This window comes from Poecilia mexicana, unplaced genomic scaffold (assembly GCF_051168715.1).
Source record: "Poecilia mexicana isolate PSO_F unplaced genomic scaffold, ASM5116871v1 scaffold_8, whole genome shotgun sequence".
NCBI lineage: Eukaryota > Metazoa > Chordata > Actinopteri > Cyprinodontiformes > Poeciliidae > Poecilia > Poecilia mexicana.
The window spans coordinates 23,970,166-23,997,275 of record NW_028263377.1 but is presented as its reverse complement, the minus strand read 5'-3'; the positions used below and the strand labels follow the sequence as shown (position 1 = coordinate 23,997,275).

Genomic DNA, 27,110 nt, shown 5'->3' with positions numbered 1-27,110 from the left:
GAGAAGACCTCATTGTCGTCACTTCTGTGGGAAAATCTCAGCTTCACAAAGCCGGCCGAGCCAAAAATTGCATCCGTGTATAAAATATAGTTTCGCTACGCGCATCGCAAACCAAAAATAAAACCATAGAGTAGACGCGGCATCTTCCTGTAAGCAGAAGAAGCCGGGAGGAGGGACAGCGATCCAGCTGAGCATCTGTGTTCTGCATAACCTTATTAGTCCACGTGGGAGTGCAAAGTCCCGCAGCTATCGGGTTTGCTTAATTCCAAGACTCCTGCGTCTATTTTTGATCTCCTGTAAGGTGATAGCTGTGCCGCCATTCCGTCTCCTTAGCTTCCCTCCTCTCTCTCTTCTTTATATCTCCATCCAAACTTGAAGCGGAGGCTAAAGATAGACGATGAGGAATCGTATAAAAGCTCCCGGGAATATCCGAGCAACGCGGCTTCACACTTTCTGTTCTTACTTGATCTTCCAAACCTCCACCTCAAGATGGTGAGTAGCAGCGTTCCTGCTCCTCTGTGCTCTTCTGAAGGAAATATCTGGATGAAAATTCAACCAAAACTTTGGATTTTACTCTGATTTTTTTCTTTATTTGAAGAATTTATTTATTTATTTATTTTTTAATCAGTTTGTTGACATTCTTATCTCACGATGAAATCACAATTTTTTTACCTTTGTAGAGAATAATTTTAGTGGTTTATTGCATACTGATGCAGAGCTAGATGCTAACTGACAAAAAACCACTTAATGTTTATTCATTTCTCAAAAGAATTTGGAGAAGAATTTAGATCTTCACTGCAAAAACACAAAAAGTTACAAAGTATTTTTGTCTCGTTTCTACTTGAAATAAGACGAAACTAACTTTTCAGGACTAACTTGTTTTAAGTCAATAATATTGATGAAAAATGACAAATTATCAATTAAATGAAGTGGAATGAGATATTTTTATAACTAGTACTTTTTCATCAATGTTAAGAAATTATCTACTTAAACCAAGATCTTATGTTTTGCTAAAAAGTTACTTATGTTAGTTTTGTCTTATTTCAAATGTGTTGCGACGTTTGCTCTGGAAACTACACAAAAATACTTTTTTTTTAATTTTGTGATTTCAAGTGCAGCTTCTGATGCAATCATTGTGTGTTGCACCTCATTAATGGCTGTTAAATTAAAAATAACTGGTGCATATGTTGTTTTCATTTTAAAAACCTTCAGAGGAACTTTTTGCAGATGTTAGCATATTAAAGAACCTGCTGTGCGTTTCCAATCCAGGCACCAAAGAAGGCTAAGAGGAGGGCAGCAGCAGGAGAAGGCGGCTCCTCCAACGTGTTCTCCATGTTCGAGCAGAGCCAGATTCAGGAGTACAAAGAGGTGAGACTCAAATCAATCACAATCTGATTACTCCAAAAAACTCAATTACTGAGTGATAAATTAAATGATTCCTAATTAAAATTAGCTGTAGCTGCTTTAGGATGGCAGCAGCTGCCTCCTCCGCTCCCCTGAGAGTTTAGTAAGCAGCTGAATGTGATTAGAGACTTTGACGGCATTTAAGGCGCTCCATATTTTGCTCAACCTTTGACCTCCTGCTCAGCTGTTATTCAAACATCTCGTAGCTCTTTGTTACAGCAAACACTCCAGCACAGAAGCAAAAAAAGGGGAGAACTTTAGCATAAAATTAAGCGAGTTTAGAAAAACGCAGGTGTTAAAAGTCAAAGAGATTGAATTTTAGGTGGACTGGCTGAGCAGATTGGATGACGATTTCCCGAATAGAAAACATGCCGTCTGCGACAAACGACACCGGCTTCCTGAGTGGCACTTAGTGGAGGAACGGCACGATGATTGCAGCGATCTTAGCGCGTTCCGCAGATGGAAAGCATCTGCAGGTATCAGCACATAAACGGCCTGCGGGTAAAACGGGAAGGGGAAGAAATAGCAAAGCGAGTCTGGAGGGTTGAGGAAAAGGTTGGCGACTGAGTTCGAGTGTCTTAAGTTACACTGGCACATCGTGGAGTGGATCGGACAGCTGGGCCCGGATGATACGTTCCCAAAAAAGACCAGGGAGGCCAGAGGGCGGATCAGCCACCCCATCCCCGAAACCCCAAAGGCCAAATCTGACATTTTGGAAAAGCCACTTCACAGCTGAAACCTAAACTCTGCAAAAACTCAAAATAAAAAAGTCAAATTTCTAGTGTAAATGCACCTATAATAAGACAAAATAACTCAGAAATCTCAGTTTTTTCTAGAAAGTTGCTGAGGTTAATAAAAAAAATTCTGAGTTTTTTTCTCGTGAGTTTTTGATTTTTGGAGCTCAGAAATTTCCTTGATTTGTTTCTAGACAGTTTCTGATATTAACATGAAAAATTTCTGATATTTTTGGAGATAAAAAAATTCCTGTTTTATTTCTACAAAGATTCTAAAAAATGAAAATTTACTAGAAAACAAATATTAATTACAATTAACATTAATTTTAATACTTAAATTTATGAGGTTTTTTTTGTATTTTCAGGTTTTGGAGCTCAGACATTTTCTTTTTTTCTAGAAAGTTTAGAATATTCCTGGCCCGTCAGTGTCGGAAAATCATTTTTTGACAGTTTTGAACTTTTCCTGTAATCTGCACTGCAAAACTACCAAATTTTACCAGGTATTTTTGTCTTGTTGTTGTTCAAGTATCTCAGTAAACCTAAAATAAGACAAAACTAACTTACACGTAACTTTTCAGCAAGATATAGCAGCTTGTTTTAAGTAAATAATTCCTTAATAATGATGAAAAGGTTCTAGTTCCATTGCCAGATTATTTCACTCGTCATTATCGTTACCTAGCAACCCCAGCCAGGCCCAGCCGTAACCTAGCAACCCAGTTCTAGTTTCTAGAACTTTCTCCTCAATGTTAAATAATTGTTGACTTAAAACAAGCTGCTATTTCTGACTGAAAAGTTATTTGTAATTTAGTTTTGTCTTATTTAAAGCGAACTACGATATTTGCACTAGAAATTAGACCAAAAATAGTTGGTAAGATTTTGTGTTTTTGCATTGTGGACTCAGTTTTCTAACTCTAAAGGCATTTGGCTGGAGCCACAGGAGGAAAGCTGTTTTTTTGTGTGTTTTTTCTCATATATTTGTTATTTCAACATGTCAAAATGTGAAGAAAGGTCCCCGGTAACAAACCGTTCTCCGTTTCTCAGGCCTTCACAATCATTGACCAGAACAGAGACGGCATCATCAGCAAAGATGACCTGAGGGACGTCCTGGCCTCAATGGGTGAGCTCTGCCTGCGACCCGTTCTGTCCGCCCGCCTCGCTTCCTTTCCCGACCTCTTGTGCTGATTTCCGGTTCTGCTCCGTTAAGGTCAACTGAACGTGAAGAACGAGGAGCTGGAGGCCATGGTCAAGGAGGCCAGCGGCCCCATCAACTTCACCGTCTTCCTCACCATGTTCGGCGAGAAGCTGAAGGGTGGGCACCGCTGGACTTACACAACAAACAGCGCGCTGCAGTTAGCATCAGTTAGCATTAGCAGAACTAACTAAACCGCCTTTTTGTACCAGGTGCTGATCCCGAGGATGTCATTCTCGCTGCCTTCAAAGTCCTGGACCCCGAGGGTACCGGAACCATCAAGAAGGAATTGTAAGAACTCGGATTTCCTTGGTTTTAATCCACCTGATGGATCGTGAACAGATTTCGTTTTAACCCTTTGAATCTCTTTCCTCCAGCCTCCAGGAGCTCCTGACCACTCAGTGCGACAGGTTCTCCCCAGATGATGTAAGAGCTCAGCCTGTTCAGCTGTTTTGGTCGTTAAAAAGACAAACTCATCAGTTTAAACGTTTCTGAGATTACTCTAAAAATGTCAGTTTTTTTCTTTAAAATTCTCATCTATTGTAAATTTCCAAGTTTTTTCCTTTAACTTTTCAAACTCAGTGACTTCTGAGTTTTTTCTTGAAAATTTCAGATCAATCAATTTCTTTTTCTTGCAAATGTTCAACTTGTATAGCTCACACATTTCCAAGTTTGTTTTTTTTCTGAGATGGATTTTGGACAAATTTACCATGTTGGAGTTCAGACATTTTTGAGGTTTTTTTTTAGGTTTCTGAGCTTAATCTAAATATTTCTGAGTTTTTTCTCTAAAATTTTTGAGTTTTTTGGTGGAAATTTACTTTTTTTGTTGTTTTCTATCTACAGAGGCCCTAATATGCCATCATATATTATGTACGAATTATTTTGTGCAAAAAAACCAAAAATAAATATTGAATGTTTTGTGCCGCCTACAGGTCGATCCTAACTTCTTCCAGGAAGCACAATAGATCTAAATCCTATTGAATATTTTAAGACTTTGCTTAAAGCAAAACTCTGTGAGATTGATTAACTTTACTGGTCCTTTTGTTGATCCAAGTGTCTGAAAAGCATAATTTATTCTAATTTCACAGGATTTTTATTCACGACTCGATTGATTTCCCTGCAGGTTAAGAACATGTGGGCCGCCTTCCCCCCAGATGTGGCCGGCAACGTAGACTACAAGAACATCTGCTACGTCATCACACACGGAGAGGAGAAGGAGGAGTAAAGAGAGGGACGAAGACGAGAAAGACAGTCATCCCTCTGCTTTCTGCCTTCCTCTTTCCTCCTCTTCCTCCCTGCTCACCTCTCTGTGTAAACCCACAAGCTCAACCAATCACACCCAGAGACTCGGTTGACGCCTGTGGGAAGTCTATGTTTGCTTATGGGGAATAGGGATGATTTTCTTTTCCAATAAAATTATCCTGTGACATTTCCAACATCAAGATTTACTCGAACCACCTCTCTTCATTTTGTTTCTTGTCTGCCTTTCCCTCGGTATCTGAGAGGAAAACGGGTTAAGTGGTTCTCGCTCCAACGCGTGAGAACGTCCATTTTGGCTGCAAGCAGCAGAGAGGAAGTGAGAGTACGTTCTGACTAAACTGGAAAAGCATCCTTAAAGCGATGCCGGTTTTCCTGCCGCGAAAAGAAAAAGAAAAAAAAAACAATCAGCTGAAGGAATGGGGAGAACGGGACGAAAGAAAACATTAACGTCTTCGATCTCTTTCCCTCCACTCCTTTGCGCTTTCAGGAAATCATCTTCTTCTTTTCCATAAGCTGTCTAAGATCCAGTGACCTTCAATGCCTTTCCTCTGTAATGAATAAAGGGACAAAATGTGAATAAAAACCACTTTGCTTTTTTACAGTGTGTGCTTGTTCAGTGGCTCTGCAGGGAACAATATGATTGTTTTCTATAATAATCCAAAAGCATAACGTTTACAGTTATTAAAATAGTGTTTTTCTCTAAAACAGGAGCTAAACTCTCTCTGTGTGTCACTGGAAATCTATAAATAATATTTTCCTGGTAAAGATTGAGATATTTATAAAAAAAAAAACAACTAAAACCAGGCTGAAAATTAGAACATTTCTCCTTAATAATCCAAATTATAGCTGTTTTAAAAGTATTTTTTATACATCTTAATACATATCAGATGAAAATTATTTCTAAAAATATCTCCCATAACTTTGGCAAAATGATAATAAATGATTTTAAATATAAATATAACAGGTTTTAGCAGCTTTTTTTGGTTCTTTTACAGAAGATGTATATTAGCAGAATATCACCAATACTTTTCTCGTCATGTTTTAGTTTTACATCATTTTTTACAAGTACAAATACAAGAAAATTTATCCATCCTTTCTTTCAGCAAAAGTTTTATGTTTTTCTTTATTTTAAAACCTAAAAGTAGAAATAAAGTTGTTATTCTTTAAAAAAGGACAACAAATTCCCTTACGCAGTAAATACGTAAATAATTTACCGTATTTTCTGGACTACAGGTCGCATTTATTTTCAAACTGCAAAACGTGAGGGAAGTAATGTTTAATCCTTGGTTCATGTGCGTAGATATGAATTAACATTCAACGGTTCTGTCAAAAAATGTATCATGAAGACAAAAAAATAAATAAAATAAAGGCATAAGTTACAGGAGAAGCTAAATTATGAAAATAACGGTGACTTATAGTCTGGAAAATACGGTAATTAACCTGGAATGAGGGCAAAAACGGTAAAGGTTGTAAAGACTGCAGACAATTAAATTCACTTTAACGATCAGTTTTGAGAGTTTCACTGTAAAAGAGAATATATTTTATAAACACAAAATAATTGTGAACCTTTTAGCCTTTAGCTAAACCTTTTGTGTCAGCAAAAATCCCAAAGTCAAAAATAAAATAAAGCAAATAAAGAAGTCCAATACATTTTTCTTTTTGTAGGAAGGGACTGCGATAACAGATCATTTTCTAAATTAAGGATGAAACAAAATCTCACACACACTGATGATTTAATATATTACGGTTTATTACTCATCACAACTGTCATTATCGTCATTATAAATACATCAGTTGTCAATCTGAAGGAATGAATTTATTTAGCTATGATTTCATTTCACTTTCGCCACAGAGAGAGATGTAAACTTAAAAGACACAAAAGACATAACGGCATTGAGAGAAACACTTTAAGTACTTGCATCAGTGGAGTTATTCCCAACGAAGCAGCTTCATCATTAACGCAGAAATGACAGACGAGGATCGACTTTATTGTTTTAATTTATCCTCAGTATTGCAGAGCCAAGTGCTGAACCTAGAAATAGTGTCAGATTCACTTTTATCACATCGCTCTCTCAGCAAATCGACGTCTAGTGAGGAGGAATTGCTCACGAAACGTCTGACAGTGTGCAGAAAAAACACAGACTGAAGCACAAAAATCTTTTTTAGCTGATTTAACTGTGTGCTGCTGCTGCTGCACACATCAACAGTCGGGATGGAAGAAGGTTTGCATAGATGTGGTTTGTTACGTTACACCGATCTACGATGAAATATGAGAGATATGAAGGTAAATGACATCAAAGTCAGGACACAAAATGAATCTGGAGGAGATGTTCAGTACGACGACTAAGTAACTGCTGAACAGTTACAGACTCCATGTTTGTCCTCAGCCACCAAAAGGTTTTACACAAACTGTCCGGCACTATTTTACAACACCATATATGGCCATGGTAGACGAAAAGGAGAAGAGAAAATGTCCACCAAAAAAACTAAAACTAATCGCAAAAAAAATCTTGGAAAATTGTGAGTTCGAAAATTTGCAAGAATTTATTTTAAAATTAATAAAAGATTTAAAAAAACAGCTCCAACTCAAAAAGTTGCAATGAAAAAACCTTCAAATCTTGAGATTAATTTCAGAAATTTCCTAGAAAAAAACATAGAAATTTGAGTTTGAAAAGACTAAAGTTTGCAAGAAAAAAATCAGAAATTATGAGTAAAAAAAAAGTTTAAAAAGTAAAAAAAAAAAAAAAAAAAAAACTTTCAACTTTTGGAAATTTCCAAGTTTGAAAAGGAAATTTCCAAGTTTTTTAAAAAAAATATTTTTTTTAGATTCATCTGAAAATTTTAAGAGTTTTTCTTGCAAATTTTGGAATTTTCAAACTCAGAACTTTTCTTGCAAATTTTTGAAATTGATCTCAAAATTTATGAATATTTTCTCACAAATATTTGACTTGTGGAGATCAAAAATTACAGAGTTCAATCTAGAAATTTCTGGATTGTTTTGGGACATTTACTCCTTTTCCTTCCTACAGTGGCCCTGATTCGCCGTGGTTTTATGCTCAACAGGTTCAGTGCCGTTTAATGTATGCATAAAGGTTACAGTACAAAACACTGAGTGTAAATAGATTAGAGCGTTAGATTTAAAACACACGAAGACCTCGTCCCCGTTAAACCACCTTTAGGTGTTTCACACAGCACAAAGAGCTTTCCTCGTGTTTCTGCCTGAATCCATCGACTCGGTTTGTTCAGTTTGTCCTCGCTTCTTTCTTTTAAACTCTGATCTTTTAATACTGTACGCCACTGAAAATAATTCAACCAGACCGACAATGAGGAAACTCAAAAGCAAAAGAAATGCATCAAGTTTGACGTGCAAAAAGTCCATCGTTCCAGTCCAACAGGTGTCTCTTCCTCTTAGAAAAATATTCAGATGAAAATAATAATTCATAATATACTATATTTGATTAAATTAACCTCCTTTGTACATAAATACACCCGGATGAGACGTTAATGCTACATTGGCACACCCTGGCACCGTGCAGTAGGTCCTCAAGGCAGTGATTTCAAACAGATGAGTGAATAACTTCAATGGTGCAAGTGCAAAAAAAAAACATCCTTCATTGTTTAAGACCTTAAAAATCACAGTCTCACTGCTTAATGAGCTCAAGTTGTGAAATGTTGAATTGGATAAGATGTACAATTTGTTCATTTGGATTTAAATGAATACTACTGTATCTTTCTTTGCCCTACGAGTGCAAAAAAACACTTTCCTTTAATTATTTTCTCATGGACAGGAAACACCATAACAATGTCTCCTCTTTCCTTCAGTCTCCCGTGTTTTGTTTGCTCAGAAGTTTGGCATATTACAAATTTTTTCTTTTAACTTAAAAACAAGATTTAGGTGCACAAATTTGAACTTCTTCCAGAAGAGCTGCAGAGAAATATTCAACATTTCTTCTTTGCATAAATGGCAGAACTCAACTAAACCGATTGGTTTTACGTCACAAACGCCAATTTAACCAGCTTTATCTTCGCAAAAATGCTTCTTTTTGGATCATCAACACCAAAGTTTCACCCAGACTTTCCAGTTTAAATGGATCATGATGCGAACAGCAACACTGAATATGCTGGATCATCAGCGCCACTCAGTAAAGACTGAGCTATTATGTCATAATAACCATTATGACATAATGTAATAGTCAATATTACACTTCTTTATCTGTCAAGCACAGTGGTGGCAGCATTATGCCGTGGGCCACCAATGGTACTGATGGACAGACTAATAAAAAACGAATAACTAGTTTAAAATTTATTCATTTCACCTTGGAAAAAACAACAAAAACTGGTTTTCAAGGGATTAAATCAGTGATTAAATCAGGGTAGCATCGAGTTTTTAAAGTGATTTAAAATTAAAAGTATTCCTAAAGTTAGAGTTGGTTCAATAAATCGATTTTAGTTTTTCACGATTTTGGAAAGTTTAGGAAAATCTGGATTTTTCCCCCCCCACCAGCCCATTTCTTGTTTTTCCATAGTAACGAGTGATGTCAGCACGCCCAAGGCGGCCATCTTGTTTCATAAGCATATTTTACAGCTTTTATTTATTTGGACTTTGAATTGAGGTCAACTTTATGATGGGAAGTTGGAGCAAGATTCTTTTTTTTAGTTACAAGTATGAAATCAGTCGAAGTAATATGAGAATAAAGTTATAGTATTAGCAGAATAAAGTCGTAATTAGGAGAATAAAGTCATAATTTTATGAGATGAAAAGTAACAAAAATTTTAAGTGTTATATCCTGATAACTGGAGATTTTATCCTCATTAAAACGACTTTTTTCTCTTAATTTTAAATGCGTCTTTTTCTGTGAATGATATGACTTAATATGTTGTCGTTCGACTCAGAAGGGATGATGACATAAAAGTCACTTTTATTGTAATACTTTCTGTCATTTGTAATTTCTTTTTCAGAACAGAAGTTGAGCAAAAAAGAAAAGAAAATGATTAAATTTGGATCCGATATGAAAATATTCAGGCGTAATTTTGCCAAAAAAATTTAGAAGAAAAAGTATTTAATCTTAGATGTGTTTCCCATGAGTTCAAGTTCTCAAATTTGTGCACCTGAATTTGATTTTTCAAACCCCTGTTTCTGTTATTCCCCCTCAAAAACAAGCAAACAAACATTTCGGAGCGGCTCGGCGTTCGCTATCAGACGACATGGATAAAGTAACGGGTTTGGGAAGAACCACAGCGAGAGTTCAACTTTAGTTTGAAATTACATTTAAAAAAAAAAAGAAAAACGGGAAAAGAAAAAAAAGTGAGCTGTTGGAGTCCACAACACATTTCACTAATCTACTAAGGCACACACACACTCACACACATTTACAAAGACAATAAATACATCCTCGACATCATAAAAAGCGATTTTGTCTTCAGTGCCTACGTTTGAGATGTTTTATCCCCCGTAATCCAGTTAAACACAACGTACGGAGTGTTAATCCTGTCAGCTGCAGCTAGATTTTAATTTAAATTAATTTAACACACTATGGCACCGCTTCTAAAGACTCCCTCGTGTTTCTGTGAGAACTGACAGACAAAAAAAAGATAAAATATGTTTCTCGACCAAAAAAAAAAAAATCAGATCCACGCACTGCAAAAACACAAAGTCTTACCAAGTATTTTTTGTCTTGTTTCTAGACCAAATACCTCAGTACACTTGAAATAAGACAAAACTAAGTTAAAAGTAACTTTTCAGCAAGATAAAGGAGCTTTGGAGTGTTTTACCAAGACAAAAAGATGAGAATACAGTCTTAATTTTACAAGAATAAAGTCATAATAACGCGAGAATAAAGTCGTATGAAAATAAAGTCATAACACGAGAATAAAGTCGTAATAACACGAGAATAACACGAGAATAAAGTCGTATGAAAATAAAGTCGTAGGTTTACGAGAATAAATTCCAAATTTTACGAGCATAAAGTCAGAATAACATAATAAAGCTGTAATAATACGAGAATAAAGCGGTAATATTGTGACTTTATCCTCGTATCATTACGACTATTCTCATCATTTTAGAACTTTCTGCTCATTTTTCTATTATTTTCTTAGTGTCTGCCTAATATTCCGTTGTTATAAGTGAAATAATACAACTTTTCTCCTATTTCTTGCTGAAAAGTAAAAGTTAGTTTTGTTGTATTTCAAATGTACCAAGATGTTTGCACTAAAGTTTAGACTACAAATCCCTGCTAATACTTTGTGTTTTTGCAGTGCAGCCTGTGCTCCAGTTGTGTTGTTGGGGGGAGAAAAGCATTGAGAGGTAATCCGCCCCTCTAGGTGCTTTTAAAACCATAATCCAGTCTTCAACATCTTCATCAGTCTTTCAAATATATAAAGTCTCAGAAATGACACAGGAAGTCGCCCCACCTTAAATTAATCAGGTTTTCTGTCCGTTTTTCCCTTTTTTTTCCCCAACTATTGTGGGAAAAACTAGGTTGAATCTTTCGCCGCGGCCGTCGCTCCGTTCTCCTCCGCCCCTTTGTCCTTTTTCTTCCCCGCTTTCTTCTTCTCCTTTTCCTTCTTCGCTTTCTCCTTTTCAACTTTCTCCTTCTCTTTCTTCTCCTTCATCTTTTTCTTCTCATCTTCCTTTTCCTTCTTCTTGTCTTCTTTGCTTTTCTTCTTCTTCTTCCCTTCGTCCTCTCCGGACACAGATGGGGTTGCTTCTTTTGGCGGCTGCGGCGGCTGCGGCGGCGGCGGCTGCGGTTGCAGCGGCGCGTTGTTGGCTGTCGGCGATGGGATTGTGGGAGTGATCTGCTCTGAAACGATCTTCGGCGACAGAGTGTTTGGCGGAGCCGGCTGGATTTGTGCTGAGCTGCTCTCCGCGGCTAACGGGCTCTGGACGTGCGGCGTTGTCGCCTTCGGAGCCGCGCTCGGAGGGATTGGCGGCTTCTGGCCTGACGATGAGGCGACAGGCGACTGACTCTCAGCCCCAGAAGGACCGGAGAAGGAGATTTTTTTAGGCTGGGAGAAGAAGGGAGCTCTGGATTTCCGGAAACCGGGCAGGGAGAGGAGGCTGGACGAAGCGCGCAGCGGCCCCGGCGGCGGCGCAGAGCTGCCCAGGAAGGAAAAGCTGCCGCCTGAGCTGATGGACGACGCCCGGCGCTTGTACTCAAAGATGGCTCTGGTGCCGTGGAGCCGGCGGCCCGGTTTGTGGGTCAGCTCACCTCTGGACTCCTTCCACTTCCTCACCTGGACGCTGCACTCCTTCTCGATGAGCGCCTCGGTCACCGGCAGCATTATGATCTGAGCACAGACAGAGGAAGTGAGACGAGGTGCCGCCTGGAAAATGAGTCATTACGCAAGTCTGTGTGTCTAACAAAAAACAGAACCAAAAATCCGACCGAGTAGACGAGTTTCTAGTGCAAATATCTTATTTATGAACATTATGACTGGAATTAAGGATGCAATTAAACGGTTATTAGATTAAAATGAGTAGAAAGTTCTACTTCCACTTATTTTCCTTTAGTTTAAGATTAAATACAAATATTACTCCCATTGTACAGTAAAGAAGGGAATTAACACAAATATAATGAATTATTTTTCCTTGCTTTCTTCTGCATTATTATTACCATTATTAGTAGATTATTATTGTTATTTCTGGTTGTTTTTAATTGTATTTGTTGGTAAATAACAGAATTTATAAGTTGTACATTGGCAAGGTTATTATTCTCCCCGGTTGTTATTTACAATTATTACTATAATGAGTTCATATACTTTTTGTCAAGCTATGAGAATTAGCTTGTAATAATTTTGTTTATGTAAAATAATTTATTTGCTGGTTCTTTTTCACTGCATATTTAACAGGCATATGAATATCAAAGTTTTAGTTACAAATTTCTGATAATTATTGAGTTGATAAATAATATATTTTATTAAACTGGGGTAAAGGGTATAGGATTAAATAAGTATTTACTTCTTCCTGCTCCTTTTTAAACAGAAATGTAGAAGTAAACTAATTATTATTTTTTTTATGTATGCACATATTTTCTCTTGTCCTACTGACTGCTTGTTTTCGAAAACTTGTTTAAAGTAAATAAGTAAAATGAAAACGAAATGAACTTCTTGCTCTAAGAGAAGTAATCTGCCTGTGGAACTGGAATTTGGTTGCTAGGTGACGGCCTGGGCTAGGCGGGGGTTGCTAGGCAACGGCGCAGTGCCAGTTGAATGTGCCATAAAGGAGCTAATACTTTTACATCAATATAAAGAATTATTTACTGAAAACAAGCTCCTATATCTTACTGAAAAGTTACTTTTAAGTTTGTTTTGTCTCATTTCAAGTGTTGTTATAATATTAGGACTGAAACTAATGATTATTTTAGTTAGATGTTATTTTATTGGTTATTCAGATTTTTAAAAACGTATTTATTTAATATTTATTTTACAAGAATAAAAAAACCCTAGTGAAGGAGTCCTGACCAAGAGGCAGCAACAAATACAAGGAAAACTAAACAGCTTAAAAAATATTTTTTTAAATGAATAAAAAGCTAAGATTATTTATACAGTATTAGAAATTAATTAAAATATGCAAACAAATTCCTTTTTGAATAAGGAAAAAACAGAATAGCTCAAAATGCAATAACATAGCATACATTAATATTATTATTTTTTTTATTAATTAACCAAATAATAGCAAAAGGTCCTTTGCTTAATAGAAAATATTTTTTTACAGAATTTAATCTTATGAAGCTAAAAGTACCACTTGAGTTTTATGGAGCACATATTTCCAGTTAAAGGGTTTATTTTTAACTTTAATGAAAATTAATAATTTTGTTCAGTTTTGGATTAATTTCTGCTCTGACTATGTTGTTCTTTCAGCAAATTGACTTTTTTAGAGTTTTAGTTAACTAATTACTAAATTAGTTGACGATTATTTCAATAACTGATTAATAGTTTCAGCCCCGTGCCTGATTTTTGCACTAGAAGCTACAGTGTAAAAACTTGGTAATATTTCGTTTCTGCTCACCTCCTGCACCAGCACGTCCTCCCGGATGGTGTCGGGTGAGATGTTCCTGAGCCGCTCCATGGTTTCGTACATTCCCTGCAGTTCCCGGAGTTTATCCACCGAGCCCAGCATCTGCTTCAGCAGCACCAAGCCCACGCGAAATATTATCTTCACTCCTACAACCACAGATTAAAAAAACATTTCTCTCAAGACATGAGAAAGAAAAGTTAAATCTAGAGTAAAGCTGCGAGGGCCATTTGTGGCCTATTTACTGCTCTGAGTGTGTCGTCGTTTTTTTCAGCAAATGGCCTTTTTTTAAGTCTCTAGAGTTAACGATTAATCGGTTACTAAATTAGTTGACGATTATTTCAATAATTGATTAATCTAGGTTAATTTGATTAATCTAGGTTAATTTGATTAATCGTTTCAGTCCTACATGGTTTGTGAGCTGCCTTTACATGTGCGAGATTTACAGAAACCAGGTGAATGAAAATTACACCACCTGAGGAATTCTGGGTAGAAAATTATTACAAGCAAACATTTTTTTCTTTTATCTTAGTTGCAAAATGTATATATTTTTGTACAGTTTTGCGCGTAATTACCACTCTGAATATGTTTTTTTTTTTAAACAAATAGCCTATTTTTTCCAAGTATGTGTATTCCAGTTAACGATTAATCGATTACTAAATTAGTTGACGATTATTTCAATAATTGATTAATCTAGATTAATTTGATTAATCGTTTCAGTCCTACATGGTTTATGAGATTTTTTTTTATCTTATTGCAAAATTAAGATGAACTGAGCAAAACTGTATTTTTTGTAGTTTTAATTAGCTACCACTCAATGTGTTTTTTTTTTACAGCAAATGGTCTATACTTTTGAGTCTGTATACTCCAGTTAACAATTAATCAATTACTAAATTAGCTGATGATTATTTCAATAGTCAATTAATCACAATTAATGGTTCCTGTCCTAAATTTAATTGTGACAAAAGAGGTAAAAGCGAGTTGTACCTTCACAGAAAAACATATCCCAGACACGCAGCACAGAGGACCACGGCAGGGTGCGTGAGAATATGCACATGAACCACTCCGTCATGTAGAGGATCGGGTCAATCTTGAATTTCTTGAGGTGGCGGTATGCCATCGGACACGTGCGCCGCAGGAGAGAGAAAAAGATCTCGCCGTCCAGCTGAATCGCTTCCTAACAAAAAGAAAGGGAAAGTTAACAATCCTGAGAAATGGAGAAAATGAAAACGGGTCGCTTCGTTCGCTCACCAGGCCGGCGCTGTAGTAGCCAGGGAGATACTTCTCACAAATCTGGACCAGGCACCAGAAAGCTTGCTGCGAAACACAAAATTAAGCCTTATTTAAGTTTACAGAAAGACACAGAAAACCTTTAAAGGTTACTGCAATGCAGCATTCGCAACTAAATATTTATATATTTTCAGCTACTATAAAAAGTATTCAACCCTTTGGATGCTAAACCCTGTGCAAAAAAGTCACAGGATAAAAAAAATCTCTAAAGAATGTTCTAGCTAAGGTTTCTGGCATTTAGCAAATATAAATAACTTTTGTAATTCTAACCAACGTAAACAAGAAAAGTTTAGTCTCACTTTACAGAGTGGAAAACAAAGTGCTTCTCTTTTTATTCGGTGTATGTAAATATCTGGTTTCAACTGTAAATAAAGCTTTCCAAATTTAGGATTATAATCAAACATTAGATTGCAATTTATTATAAAACTGTTCAGTTTGAATATCAACCACTGTCAAGGACTTTATACAGAAATCCAGCACTTTCCAAACCTTGAAATTCAAGCACCTGTACAAACCTTGAACAAAAAGAGTAAAACATCCAAGAGGGTAAATACTTTTTATATCACTGCATGTTGTCTCTTGGTTTAGCATTTATAAGCAGATGAGGCTTTTTCACACCAAAAAAAATATTTTTTTCATAAGTTCTGGACTTTTGCTGAACTCCCTCTCCATTTCTGCCCACTTCCTGCATTTAGACACTACGCTACAAAAAAAGAGTCTCAGTTAATATGGATCCTTCAAAGGTAGATGCAAAACATAATTTTTAACTTCTAAATGAGTCGTCCTAAAAACTACAAACACTTCCTTCTTGTTGATGTCTGTATCTGCGGTAAGCTCCTTCTGCTGTGTCCGTGTTTTGTTTTTTCCACTATGCCCACGCTCCTCTGTGGTGTGTACGCTGAGTGGGCACAAGCTGACACCAAACTCGAAAAATGATTTCTAATTTCTAACGAAACGAGGACTGTGTGCAAGAAAAACAAGCGGTAAGTGTGTGACACACCGACATTAACTAATCTTCCTGTAATCTGGTCTTGCATCAAGCTGGAATTATAACGCCGTTTATGTAACAGTGCAGCAAAAAGAAGCTATAGTTGCAAAACGCAAGTAAAAATGTTTAGATTTTTACTGAGGAAAATCTGTTCCCATCACTGTTTACTCTAAATAAAGTCCAACAGACTCAACTCAGATGTCCACTTGTGTGTAATTTCAATTTAAATCAATTAAAAAACACTTAATTTATCTCAAAAGGAAATTGAATGTCAGGACTCCAGCAGCAGTCAGTCTTCCAATGTTTGTCAAGAGGCCTCTGACTGAAGAAACTATCACTGTATGACTGTTAGCTCAACATTCAAACAGCAGAGAGGATGTTCCACAGTAGCATGAGCTGGAGGACAACTTTAGCTGCTAATCCACCTCGTTTGTTTTTGCCATTCCTCTATAAATCTCTGTCTGGCCGTATAGTTTGAAATCTATCAAAGAGATGTACAATTAATTGTCCGAAAGTAAACAAAGAATCAGAGCTAAAATCTTTCCAGAAATGCCTCAATCAAAAAATTATGAACAAAGAAGAAAATCAGAACAAGCTGCTCCATGATGCTGCCACCGCAACAAAAAAAGCAACTTAAAACCTAACAGACAGCTGGAGATAAAACTTAATGACAAATCTAAGTTTGAGCTTTTTTATTTGTGCTAGTTTGTGCAACAAAGTACAAAAGAATGAAGTTTGTGGTTATGAGATGTCACTTTTTGTTAGGCTAAAGCTAAATAAATCTGAATATTCTGATGTACATGTGGGATAACTTCATGGTAACTGAACATTTATAAAAATATCAGTAATTTTGTACAGGTTATTGCAGAATTATCATATTTGTTTCCTAAATGAGATGATGGGGAAGCTCTAACCTCTGCAGGCATGTGCATGAGCAGCACCGCCGCCACGGGAGCCTGGGCCTGGCAGTAGCCCTCATCAGGCCGGTACACGGTGTAGGCCTTCAGGATGCGGTACAAATCCTGCTGCCTGCAAAAGCAAACACATCGAGAATGAAACTTTGTTAAAATGCCAGCACTTCTGAGGTTTTATGGTGAAAATTTTCTCTCTACTCCTGGAAAAAAAAGCACTTTTCTTAATGTTTATGGGCCACTTCTGCTGCGCCGCCTTTGTGGGAAATGCTAGGCTACTTTTCGATCAGAGCTGCACATTTACCCGTGTCCGCCGCGCGCAGCAAACATCTCGTGAAAAGGAAACTGCCGGTGGAGATCTTTCTCGATGATGTCCAGCCATTTAGCCTCACCCGGCTCTCTCTCCAGCTCCTGCAGTGAAAACAAGAAATGTGTCATTTTATTATACAACTCAAGATTATTTTAGTCATCAACTATTCTGACGTTTAATCGGATAAAAAAAATTGACACATAGTACAGATTCTCCATTTAGGTTTAATATATATATACATCAGAAATTCACAAAAATACTCTTATAATTAACACAATTCAATTCCTTCTTTTAATAAGAAAAAATGTTTAATGAGAAAATAAACATCTTATTGCCAAAAATGCAACATACCGTTTAGTGAAGCTAAAAAACCTACTTCTAACATCAACATGTGAAAAGCTCAACCTTCTCTGTTGATTATTTTTGGGATTAAACAATTAATAACTGAACAGCAAACTGTGCTTCAGTTCCTTTTTTTGTGGAAACTGGGAAAGCTAAAACTATTTAAACCTGAGGAATTCTGGGTAAAACATTTTTCCAGACTAAGAATTTATCTTAAGAGCAAAATATAATAATTTTTCTACAGTTTTGGCTTAATTACTTTTAGTTTGTATACTCTAGATAACATTTAATCGATTACTAAATTAGTTGACAATTATTTCAAAAAATTGATTAATCAAATGAATAATTTCATCCCTAATTCATTCTTCATCATCTTTTGACTCCATGTAAATCCTGGAAAATGCATCATGAGGTTTTAGGCGAAGAAGTTCAAAAGAATTTTTTTTTTTTTAAATGAATGCTTTTTTGGAACAAAATAAGGAGTAAACCTTCAGACTGGGACAAAAACCAGAGCCGACAGAGAGAGGATTACCTGTTAAGAAGATTACACCTCATTGTGTCTGCAGCTCTAGACTTAAAGCTCTCAGTCCAACTTTTAGTCAGATATTGAACAGACTGTGTAGCATCTATACTGACAGAAACAAAAAGCAGGGCTGCAACTAAAGATCAATCTATCCACCTGATAAACGATTAATCGGATAAAAGATTTCTGGGCACATTCTGTCAACTTTTTCATTTAAATGCATTTTAACATATTAGAAACACATTAAATTTTGCAAATAACTAATTAAATTCCTTTTTATATAGGAAAATAAAAATGTTATTGCCTAACATGGCGTTCCTTTAATGCAGCTGGAAAGAAAATATTTGAGACATCAACAAGTGAAAAGTGCATCTCTTTCTGCTGGACATCAAAACTGTTTATGTCAATCAATGCTTATTTTTGGAGTAATTGATTAGTAATTGGATGGCAAAAGATTCTTTATAGGAGATTTTTTTGTATTTTTTCTCAGAATTTGAATCAACTGAAGCTAACATTGCCACTTGGGGAGTTTTTGGTTGAATATTTAAGGTTTTTATTTCATCTTTAATATTTTTTGTACAGTTTTGGCTCCATTACTGTTCTAAATGCGTTTTTTGAGTCTGCAAACTGCACTCAACTGTTAACAGTTACTTCAGTCATCGATTAATCGTTTCAGCGCTAAAAAAAGGGTTTGGTAATTAATCCTACAAGGATTTAAAAGTTAAGATAATAAAAATCTAACATAAAAAGATTAGATTTTAGGAATAAAAAAAATGAAGTGATGAATTTTACATCAAATTTTCCCGGGTTTGCCTCCAGCAGCTCTTGGCTGTCGGACAGCAGCTGCCAGGCTTTGGATCTGAGGGACGACGGGATTCCCTTCCTGCAGCGCAGCTTCACCTGAAGTTCACAGAAAGTTCACAACTTAAATGCATAAAAGAGTAAATTTAAAACCAAACGTAAATCCTTCAGAGGAATTGCCGTTGCGTACCTTTTGGAAGCGATGTTTGACCCACTTGTCCCAGTGGCAGAACATGTCCAGCCACTTCAACTCCCTTTGCCTCGCAACTTCAACTCGAACTTCCTTTTCACTAAATGACAATAATAAAAAATATTTTACATGACAAAACGTTACATTTTCTTATTAAATTCCACACCTTTATTTATAAGCGACGTATTGATAAACGTCGCTTACAGAGACTGAAAACTCAAAATTCAGGAAAAAAAGGAGTAAATGTCAAAAAATTAAGTTTTCAGATTAATCTTAGAAATTTTCTAGGAAACACACGGACATTTCTGAGCTCAAAAGTTTATGAGAAAAATTCTTAAATTTTGAGATTAAGCTAAGAAATTTTCTAGAAAAATTTAGGAAATTTCTAAGTTTGAAAAGTCGGAAATTGGCTAGAAAAAAAAATTCAGAGATTTTTAGATTGTCAGAAATCTTCTCGAAAACCCCCCAGAAATTTCTGAGGTTGAAAAGTCAAACATTTCTGACTTCTGAAACACAAGCATTTTTTTCTAAAAAAATTTCTGAAATTGATCTCAAAATTTGAGAGTTTTTGGCAGAAATCTGCTCCAAGTTTTTTGTCTGCAACAGCCAGAATTTAACTCCATGTGTGATAAATCAATTTATTATATAGGTTTTATTTAAAAATATTGAACTTTTTCTCCATTTTTAAATTTACTGAGATTTATCTGCAATAGTGGAAGTGTTCAGTCACAAAGCAGAACAAACATCTAAAAACCTAAATTATTTATCAGTGGAAGCGCAATTAGTCTGACAGATAAACAGAAGCCAATCTGAGCAGAAAATAGGAAGAGAGCCGATGGGTGTGTGTGTGTGTGTGTGTGTGTGTGTGTGTGTGTGTGTGTGTGTGTGTGTGTGACACCACAGAAACACACACAGTCAGAACAGACTGAGTCAGAAAAATGCTCTCAGCACTATTTGAGTCAGACCAGAGGAGAGATAAAGGACAGAGATACGTTTAGTGCTGCAGAAAGGAAAAGGAGCAACACAAGGACGACCAGAAAGTAAATGCATGGAATCAATAATGTACAAATTTTATTCATTAAGCAAAAACCTCATCTCATAAAACCTAACTCGCCATGAGTCTTTTACATTTCATTGATCGAGTCACATTGACCGGTTTGTGTTCATGCCACTGAATATTTAAAGGTTTAACTCATGCAGAATCATTTTTCTCCAGGTATTTTCTCCTGTTCTTGAATCCTGAACCCTGATTCTGCACCATCACTGCTTCAGGTGTCGTTCTGGATAGATTTCTTCATCAGGGCAAGCTGTGCTGATCTTTTAGTCTACTTCCTGTTGTCAGGAAGCGTCTATTTTATAGTTTTCTAACTGTCCTGGTTCCCGGCTTTCAAAAAGTGTTTTCACACCTGATAAACTGGTAGACTTGGTTCGATTTGGGGAGGAAAACTGCAACGTTTTAGGATTGAAACTGACAATTATTTGAGTCATGATTATTCTGACGATTTATTTAACTGCAGTTGCTTTTTTATACAATATTAAAAATACATTAAACAACTAAATTCCTTTTATAAAAAAGAAAATGAATGTTTTATTGCCTGAAATGCAATAACATAGCATTCCTCTCTAGCTGCATCTATAAAATACTTCCAATATCAACATGTGAAAATCTCAGCCCTTTCTGAGAGTCTTACTCTCCAAACTGGGATCTGAATGGATGAAGTTTTTGATCATATGAGAAGCAGATGATCAAACATAAAGACAGGGAGTGTTAGCAGTGACTTACCCACTGTCGCTGTACTGATTGCCACCCAGGAACCCGTACTTATCGGTGCGTCTCAAGGTGAGCCCGTTGATCTCAGAGTCTGAGCCCACAGAGCTCCCGTCCTCTCCCAACCCGGACAGCGACTCCAGCGTTCCTGACATCAGGCTGGCCGAGTCCAAGTAGCTAAGCGTGTCCGGGGCCGGTTTTGGTTTGGGGTACGACAGCGGGCCAACTGGCTCTTGGATCACAGGCAAAGTTGGGCTCGACGGCGCCGCTCTGGTGGATGTAGTCGGCAGCTCTTCAGCGACCGGATCCGGGTTCGGGGACGGCGACGGCGGCAGCTCATTTTGAGGTTTTTGTGCTTGCGGTGGCGGCTGAGGTTTCTCCTGATCGTCAGTCGATGATGTTGCAGGGTTGGAATCTGCACTGGTTTGCGGCTGAGCGACGTCGACGACGGGGTCCGGGTCAGAGGAAACATGGACGCTCGGGTACAGATTGGGGCCAGGGTTTAAATCCGGAGACAACGGCTCCTGCGTGGTTTTTATCTGGGCTGCAGGTTGGGAAGAACCGGACTCTGCAACAGATTGGCCGCCGGTCGCCGTTTCCTGATTCTTCCCTGCTGGCTCCTCCGTCTCAGGTTGAGCAGTCGAGGTCGGCCCTCTTGAAAGTGCTGAAGAAGTGTTTCCAGTCAAAGCTTTGTCGTTGTAGAGGGAAGACTTCGGCAGAGGCAGCTCATTCACAGAGTCGGGGCAGCTGGAAGCTGGAGTGGCACTGGGGTCGCCCAGCGGAGGTGGAGAAGGAGGCAAGGTGGACAGCTCAGCCATGGCTCCAATCTCAGGTCTCTGGGACAAATTAAGAGAAAATAAATTACCAAAAACAGACAAAATGGTTTGGCGACAAGTCGATCTAATCAATCAATCAAATTTCTGGTGTTTGAAGATTTAATCTTTGGAGAATCTGGATTATTTTTCACCAATACACTTCAATGATTTCCATATTTCAGCACACCCAAGGCGGCCATCTTGTTTTTACAGATTTAATTTATCACCGCTATGAATTCAAATCAGCTCTGCGAAAAATATTGGGTCAAGCTACGTTTATTTTTAATACAGAAAAAGTCATAATTTACAAGAATACATTCACAGCTATAAGAGAATAAAGTCATATGACCATAAAGTTGAAAAAAATCAGTAAATAAAGTGGTAATATTAGAATATCAGCACAAAAATTAAACTATTTTTTTACTGAAGTTTTTTTCTCATTAAAACTAATTTCTCATAATTTTAAGATGTAAATGTGATAAAATTGCATCTTTATTGTGATAATATTCTCATAATTAATCAAAAATTCTTGTAATACTCCGTCATTCAACTTACAAAAGGCCGATTGAAATAAGACTTTCTGAAAATATCAACATTTGTAATTTCTTTCTTAAAAGAAGATTGAAATCAGATTCGGAATAAAAAATAATTAGATTGTATTTAGTTAAAGTAGTTTAAATAAGTACAGAAACACCAAATAAATAAACAAATCTAGACTTTTTCTTCTTAATATAACATTTTAAAAGGTTAACTGCATTTAAAAAGTGTTGCTTTTCAGCAAGAACCACTTGAAACTAAAGTACATGATGGTAATAAGCAATTAGAAATGAATAATTGAGTTGTTTTTCCATCTGGCTTCATCCAATAAGTGACTCATTTCTGGCTCAGATTTGCACTAAAATTACAATAAGCGAGAAGGCTGGACTTCCTGTTTTTCTCAAAACAATACCAACAAGCTGGATGAGCCTCTTTAACAGCATGGTTTGATTTCTAACCCAGACCATGACTAAATCTGGAGTTTTTTCCAATAAAAAGTGTTGTGTAACAGGCAGTGGGCAGCTTGAAGTAGAAATTGAAACTCTGGGTAATAGAAATTATGACGTTTTTGTTGAATTCAAACTCTGCTGACAACCTGGGTAGATGTGTCACAATAACAAATTTAGGGACAAATTGTCCCAAAAATTATTGCAATAAACAATAATATTGTCATTTTGAGGCAATTTTGACCCAATATCATAACAATAATGGATAAAAGATTAAAAAAAAAAACTTAAAATGGAGTATGAAGTCTCTGTAACAAAAATTGTATTAAAAAATATTCAGTTTAGACAGGGAAAACAGGCAAAAGGGACAGGTAGTGCAAAATCAAAATGGCGTCTTTTCAGCAATATTAGAGGGAAATAACTCCAACAAATGTTTTCCAAATGGACATTAGTGTGCTCATTTTAAATTAATTTATCAAATGGTTAATTAATTTATGCTATTACAGGAAGATATTAAGTGCTGACTTATATAGAGAAGAGGTTTGTGAAAAACATTAACAGCAGAAGTACAAATACTTGCGCAAATTGACATTTTTCTAAGAAATATTTTTCTTAGCATTTTCTTCACAGAATAAATTTACATAAATTAAAGGTTTGTGGATTTTTTTTACATTTTAGAGTGAGATTAAGCAACTTTAATACAACTATTAGTTTATTTGAAGGCATTTTATACATCTATTTGCTAACAAAAGCTACCTACACTAATTTACAAACAATAGAGGCTTTACGTTGCATTTCCTCTTCTGCTAAACCTGATGAATTTACATGTTTAAAGGAATTTCTCACAGAAGTAGAATGACAGCCTAAATAATCTCAAAAACAAAAGGAAATTCTAATTCATAAGAACCCTAAGAAAGAAAAATAACAACCAAAAATCTTGAGTAACAATGTTTGGTTAATTATGTTCATTTATTTTGTTGTTAATCAAACGGGAAGGTTGACAAAGCAACACGAAGATGGTAAACTAAAGTTGTTTTTACATGTTTGACCAAAGCTTATGGTGTATTTAAATGTGTAGTACTGGTGCATAGTTATCAAATGAATTTGTAATTTAGCAGATTAATGTCTCTGTTTTAAAAAAATAAACATTTGAGTGAATTGAGCTGTTTTTCTGTTTTGCATTGGTATCAGCGGATACCAAACCTCAGATATCAGTATCGGAAGTGAAAAAAGTGGATATTTAAATGTTTTTTTATTTGCAAAAATGTCTGCAAACACGTTTTCACTCTCAATATGAACTATTTTCAGTAGATTTAAAAAGAAAAAAAAATCTTAAATCAAGTTATTTCGGTTTGCGCAAAGCAAATACAACACAATCGCAAATAGACTTTTTTATTTGTGGGTTTATGATATTTTAAAGCTGTTTTCAGACGAATGGGAAATTTTTAAACTGTTTAATTACACTGTGAAAAGACACACCACTTAATTAAAGTTACTATATAATTTCATATTTATAAGATAAGAAAAAAGGTTTATGGTAAACATTAATGCTTATTGTTAAAGACACAGACATGTAAACCAGTTAAAAACAAGTAGACAGAGTATCCAAAAATTTACTCAAATAAGAGTAAAAATGTATTTGGTAAAAAGTCAATTCAAGTATTGAGTAACTGACCAAATTATCAATCATCTAATATTGAAAATTACTTAAGACAGACAAAAATATAAAGTTAAGTGGAAATTTTTGGCATTTTAAAAACCAAAATGACAATAATTCATACAATTAACAAAAAATAAAACAAATTTTTCCAAATCAGTTTCTTTCAATAAAAAAACTTATGAAACTCTAAAAAAAAATCAGCAGGTGAATGTCTGTGTCTGGTGAATTTTTGGTTAAAACATGTTTGTTTTTCATTCAGTGGGTAACAATTACAAGTAAATGTAACTGAGTAAACGTAATAGAGTAAACTAGTTAAAAATCTAACTAGTTACTACCTAACTGGTTAAAAACGATCTTACCGTCTCTTATAGAGCTACTAATATAGGAAGTTAGGTTATTCATACTCAGATGCTTTATAGAAAATGCAATAAATAAAGCTGCGGCTGTAATTTATAGATGAACTAGTACGACAGCATGCAACCTCAACAAAGCGTCCGAACCACCATAGTGATCCAGTACTTTGCTGAGAAAGCAGCTTCATAAATGTTGTGGTTGTCCCACGCAGCTAGCGGTAAGGTGCCTCAGCAGCAGCAGCAGCAGCAAATAGCATCGCCGTCTTTGTTGTCATATCCTCCCTAAAGGCCAAAGCGACTCAACTTCCCGATTCGGGGCTAATGGTTTACTAATAGCTGACAGTTAACACCCTCATTGCCTGACGAGGCCCTGAGCGACCAGCGAGCAGCGTCCACGGCCTCGCCCTGCCCAGCGCCCCGGTCAGACGCAACTTCACCTCCGCCATTCAACTCACCAACAACCGGCGTGTCACTGCGGTCCGTCCGCCTGGATAGCCAGGGGGTTGCTGCGGTCACCTTTCCCCGCCACAGCTCCGGTTTCAGCAAAAACTATTGCGTTTGCAGAGAATATGAAGAGGCTAGTCCCCGGATCGGAACCGCTACACGGGCTGAGCAGTGAGAGGAGCAACCGTCCGGCTAACTTAGCTTATATTAGCCTAATGTAGCTATTAGCATTACGGCTGTTAGTGTCCCGTTTTACTGGCTAGCTAAATGTCTCAGAAAGATTTCCGGAATTACTGCATTTACCCCCATTAAATAAAGGCGACCGTTTAGGTAAAACGTTTACATTCTGAATTAAAGAACACGCTATGTGTCATAAATTTATCCTGGTACAGCCGCAGGGTGCATCCATCCAACACGGACAGCATTTCCTACTGACAGCTGCGTGCGGGTTCTCGTGAATGTAGACGGGTGCGCGCACGTGAGGTAGCCTCCCTTCCGTACACAACCACTTTAACCGCAAATGTCTACTAAAAGAACGTCAAATAAACAAGTTTTCCACGGTATAATTGCTAAAAACGATTCACTAACAACATGAGAGATAATTTAATCCTAAAATTCAGATAACTAAATAAAACAACGGTTGCGCTTCTCTCAAATAATTTGTTATATGAATTTTGACCACTAGATGGAGCTATGCTCATATTATCAATAAGCCCAAATCCATGGAAACGCTGTTGTGATAAACCAAAACACAAGTCCATACAAGAAAACCTGAACAATTTTCTTTTATTTTTGTTAGTTTCAGGAGAGGATACAATTATCCCAGTAATTCTGTCTGTATCACAGGCACCTTATAAGTAATTGCTACCTTTTGTCTGCCTTTCATCACTACTGGCCCAGAAATTCCCTATTTAATCCTTTTTATTTCCTAAACAGGACCAAAACTGAGCTGCTGCTGCTGCTCAATCAATCAAAATGCCTGGTTACCAAACTTTCCAGCCTCTGACCAGCAAAATAAAACTTTAAGAGGCCAGTGAAGCCCGAACCTTGGTGGAGCACAAAAGCGTTTTTGCCGAGTCAGTTAAAAGCTGTTGCAATGGCAACTCAATCAACATCAACCAATATGTCTTATTTTTATAGATTCAAGACCTGCTTTTTTATTTATTTTTTTACTCTTTTAAGTGCAGATGCTTTTTTTGTTCTATGTTCATATTGTTTTCTCAAAGCCATCGTTGGTGGTCGTTGCAATTATTCAGTTATTCCCTCACACTAAGCCTGGATGTGCTTGAGGTTTCTCTCCACTGCCACCACATCCTCATCAATCAATGACTCATTAAGCTGACTGGGATTCCTAACTTTGACTAAAAGGCAATATAAACTCACTCAAACTCTTAAAAATCAAGGATCAGATGGGACTGTATTTCATTAAAAGTCAACATGACTGGATCATGTATTCATGGTGCCGGTATAAATACATTTTCTGTATTTGTTTTAGACATTTGGTGCAATTTAAATAAACTGAACTGGGTTCGGAGGTCTCATTATCTCCAGACTTTCTCACGAATTTACCAAAACTAAGTTAGTATTTGTCATATTCTCACCTTTATGGACACATATTTACTTAAACATTATTGGATGATTTACATTCAAAGTTTCAAACATGGATTTCTTTGGCTTCATATCCAGAAATGAAAACATTGCTAGTAAGTCATCTTAATAGGGGAATATTTTGCCACTTATTGTTAATTTTCCAAGCCGTTTAGTCACATCTTTGGAGGAATCAATTAAGATCATTTTAAACTGAATTTTTGCAGCGGTCCTGATAGTGTTTCACATATCACTTATGGATCCTGACCTTTATTTATGGATTAAATGAAGAAATTATGTTCTTATGTATTCTTAAAAGGAAAACACGTCCCTGAAATCATATTTTAAGTCTCCAGACAGAACGTGAATATTTATTTCCATCGATCCACTGTCTCACTTTTCTGTTGTAGTTACAGTTGCTATGGAAATCCTCAGAAACAGGGGGACTCCCTGCAAACATTATGATCATTTCTCTGCCCAGGAACTCCCTTTCACTTTGGCTTCGTCAAACTGGTAAAATGTAATCCAGCTGGATCTTGTGGCAA

General features: G+C 36.5%; 2 protein-coding genes across 2 annotated transcripts; one reads left to right on the top strand and one right to left on the bottom strand.

The window, feature by feature from the left end:
• The first annotated feature begins 385 nt into the window (after positions 1 to 385).
• On the top strand, positions 386 to 5,186 carry mylpfa (myosin light chain, phosphorylatable, fast skeletal muscle a). The gene is made up of 7 exons (XM_015006650.2): positions 386 to 492; positions 1,270 to 1,368; positions 3,180 to 3,255; positions 3,343 to 3,447; positions 3,540 to 3,618; positions 3,705 to 3,753; positions 4,451 to 5,186. Exons 1-7 carry the CDS (start codon positions 490 to 492, stop codon positions 4,550 to 4,552), a joined length of 513 nt encoding a protein of 170 aa, XP_014862136.2. The 5' UTR covers positions 386 to 489; the 3' UTR covers positions 4,553 to 5,186.
• A 1,133-nt stretch (positions 5,187 to 6,319) lies between these two features.
• tbc1d10b (TBC1 domain family, member 10b) lies at positions 6,320 to 25,427 on the bottom strand. Its single transcript, XM_015006643.2, has 10 exons — positions 24,990 to 25,427; positions 20,739 to 21,559; positions 18,956 to 19,055; positions 18,757 to 18,864; positions 17,094 to 17,200; positions 16,793 to 16,907; positions 14,852 to 14,917; positions 14,588 to 14,777; positions 13,595 to 13,749; positions 6,320 to 11,874 (listed from the first exon to the last, which is right to left on the bottom strand). Exons 2-10 carry the CDS (start codon positions 21,539 to 21,541, stop codon positions 11,062 to 11,064), a joined length of 2,457 nt encoding a protein of 818 aa, XP_014862129.2. The 5' UTR covers positions 21,542 to 21,559; positions 24,990 to 25,427; the 3' UTR covers positions 6,320 to 11,061.
• Between the last annotated feature and the right edge of the window lie 1,683 nt (positions 25,428 to 27,110).

Excerpts from the sequence above, each read along its gene's own strand:
- tbc1d10b (XM_015006643.2), bottom strand. The coding sequence starts at position 21,541 with ATGGCTGAGCTGTCCACCTTGCCTCCTTCTCCACCTCCGCTGGGCGAC. Across the intron at positions 19,056-20,738 it reads AATCAGTACAGCGACAGTGG|TGAAAAGGAAGTTCGAGTTG; the intron begins GTAAGTCACTGC and ends ATTGTCATTTAG. Across the intron at positions 14,918-16,792 it reads TCATGCACATGCCTGCAGAG|CAAGCTTTCTGGTGCCTGGT; the intron begins GTTAGAGCTTCC and ends TGTGTTTCGCAG.
- mylpfa (XM_015006650.2), top strand. Across the intron at positions 3,448-3,539 it reads GTTCGGCGAGAAGCTGAAGG|GTGCTGATCCCGAGGATGTC; the intron begins GTGGGCACCGCT and ends TTTTTGTACCAG. Across the intron at positions 3,619-3,704 it reads GGAACCATCAAGAAGGAATT|CCTCCAGGAGCTCCTGACCA; the intron begins GTAAGAACTCGG and ends TCTTTCCTCCAG.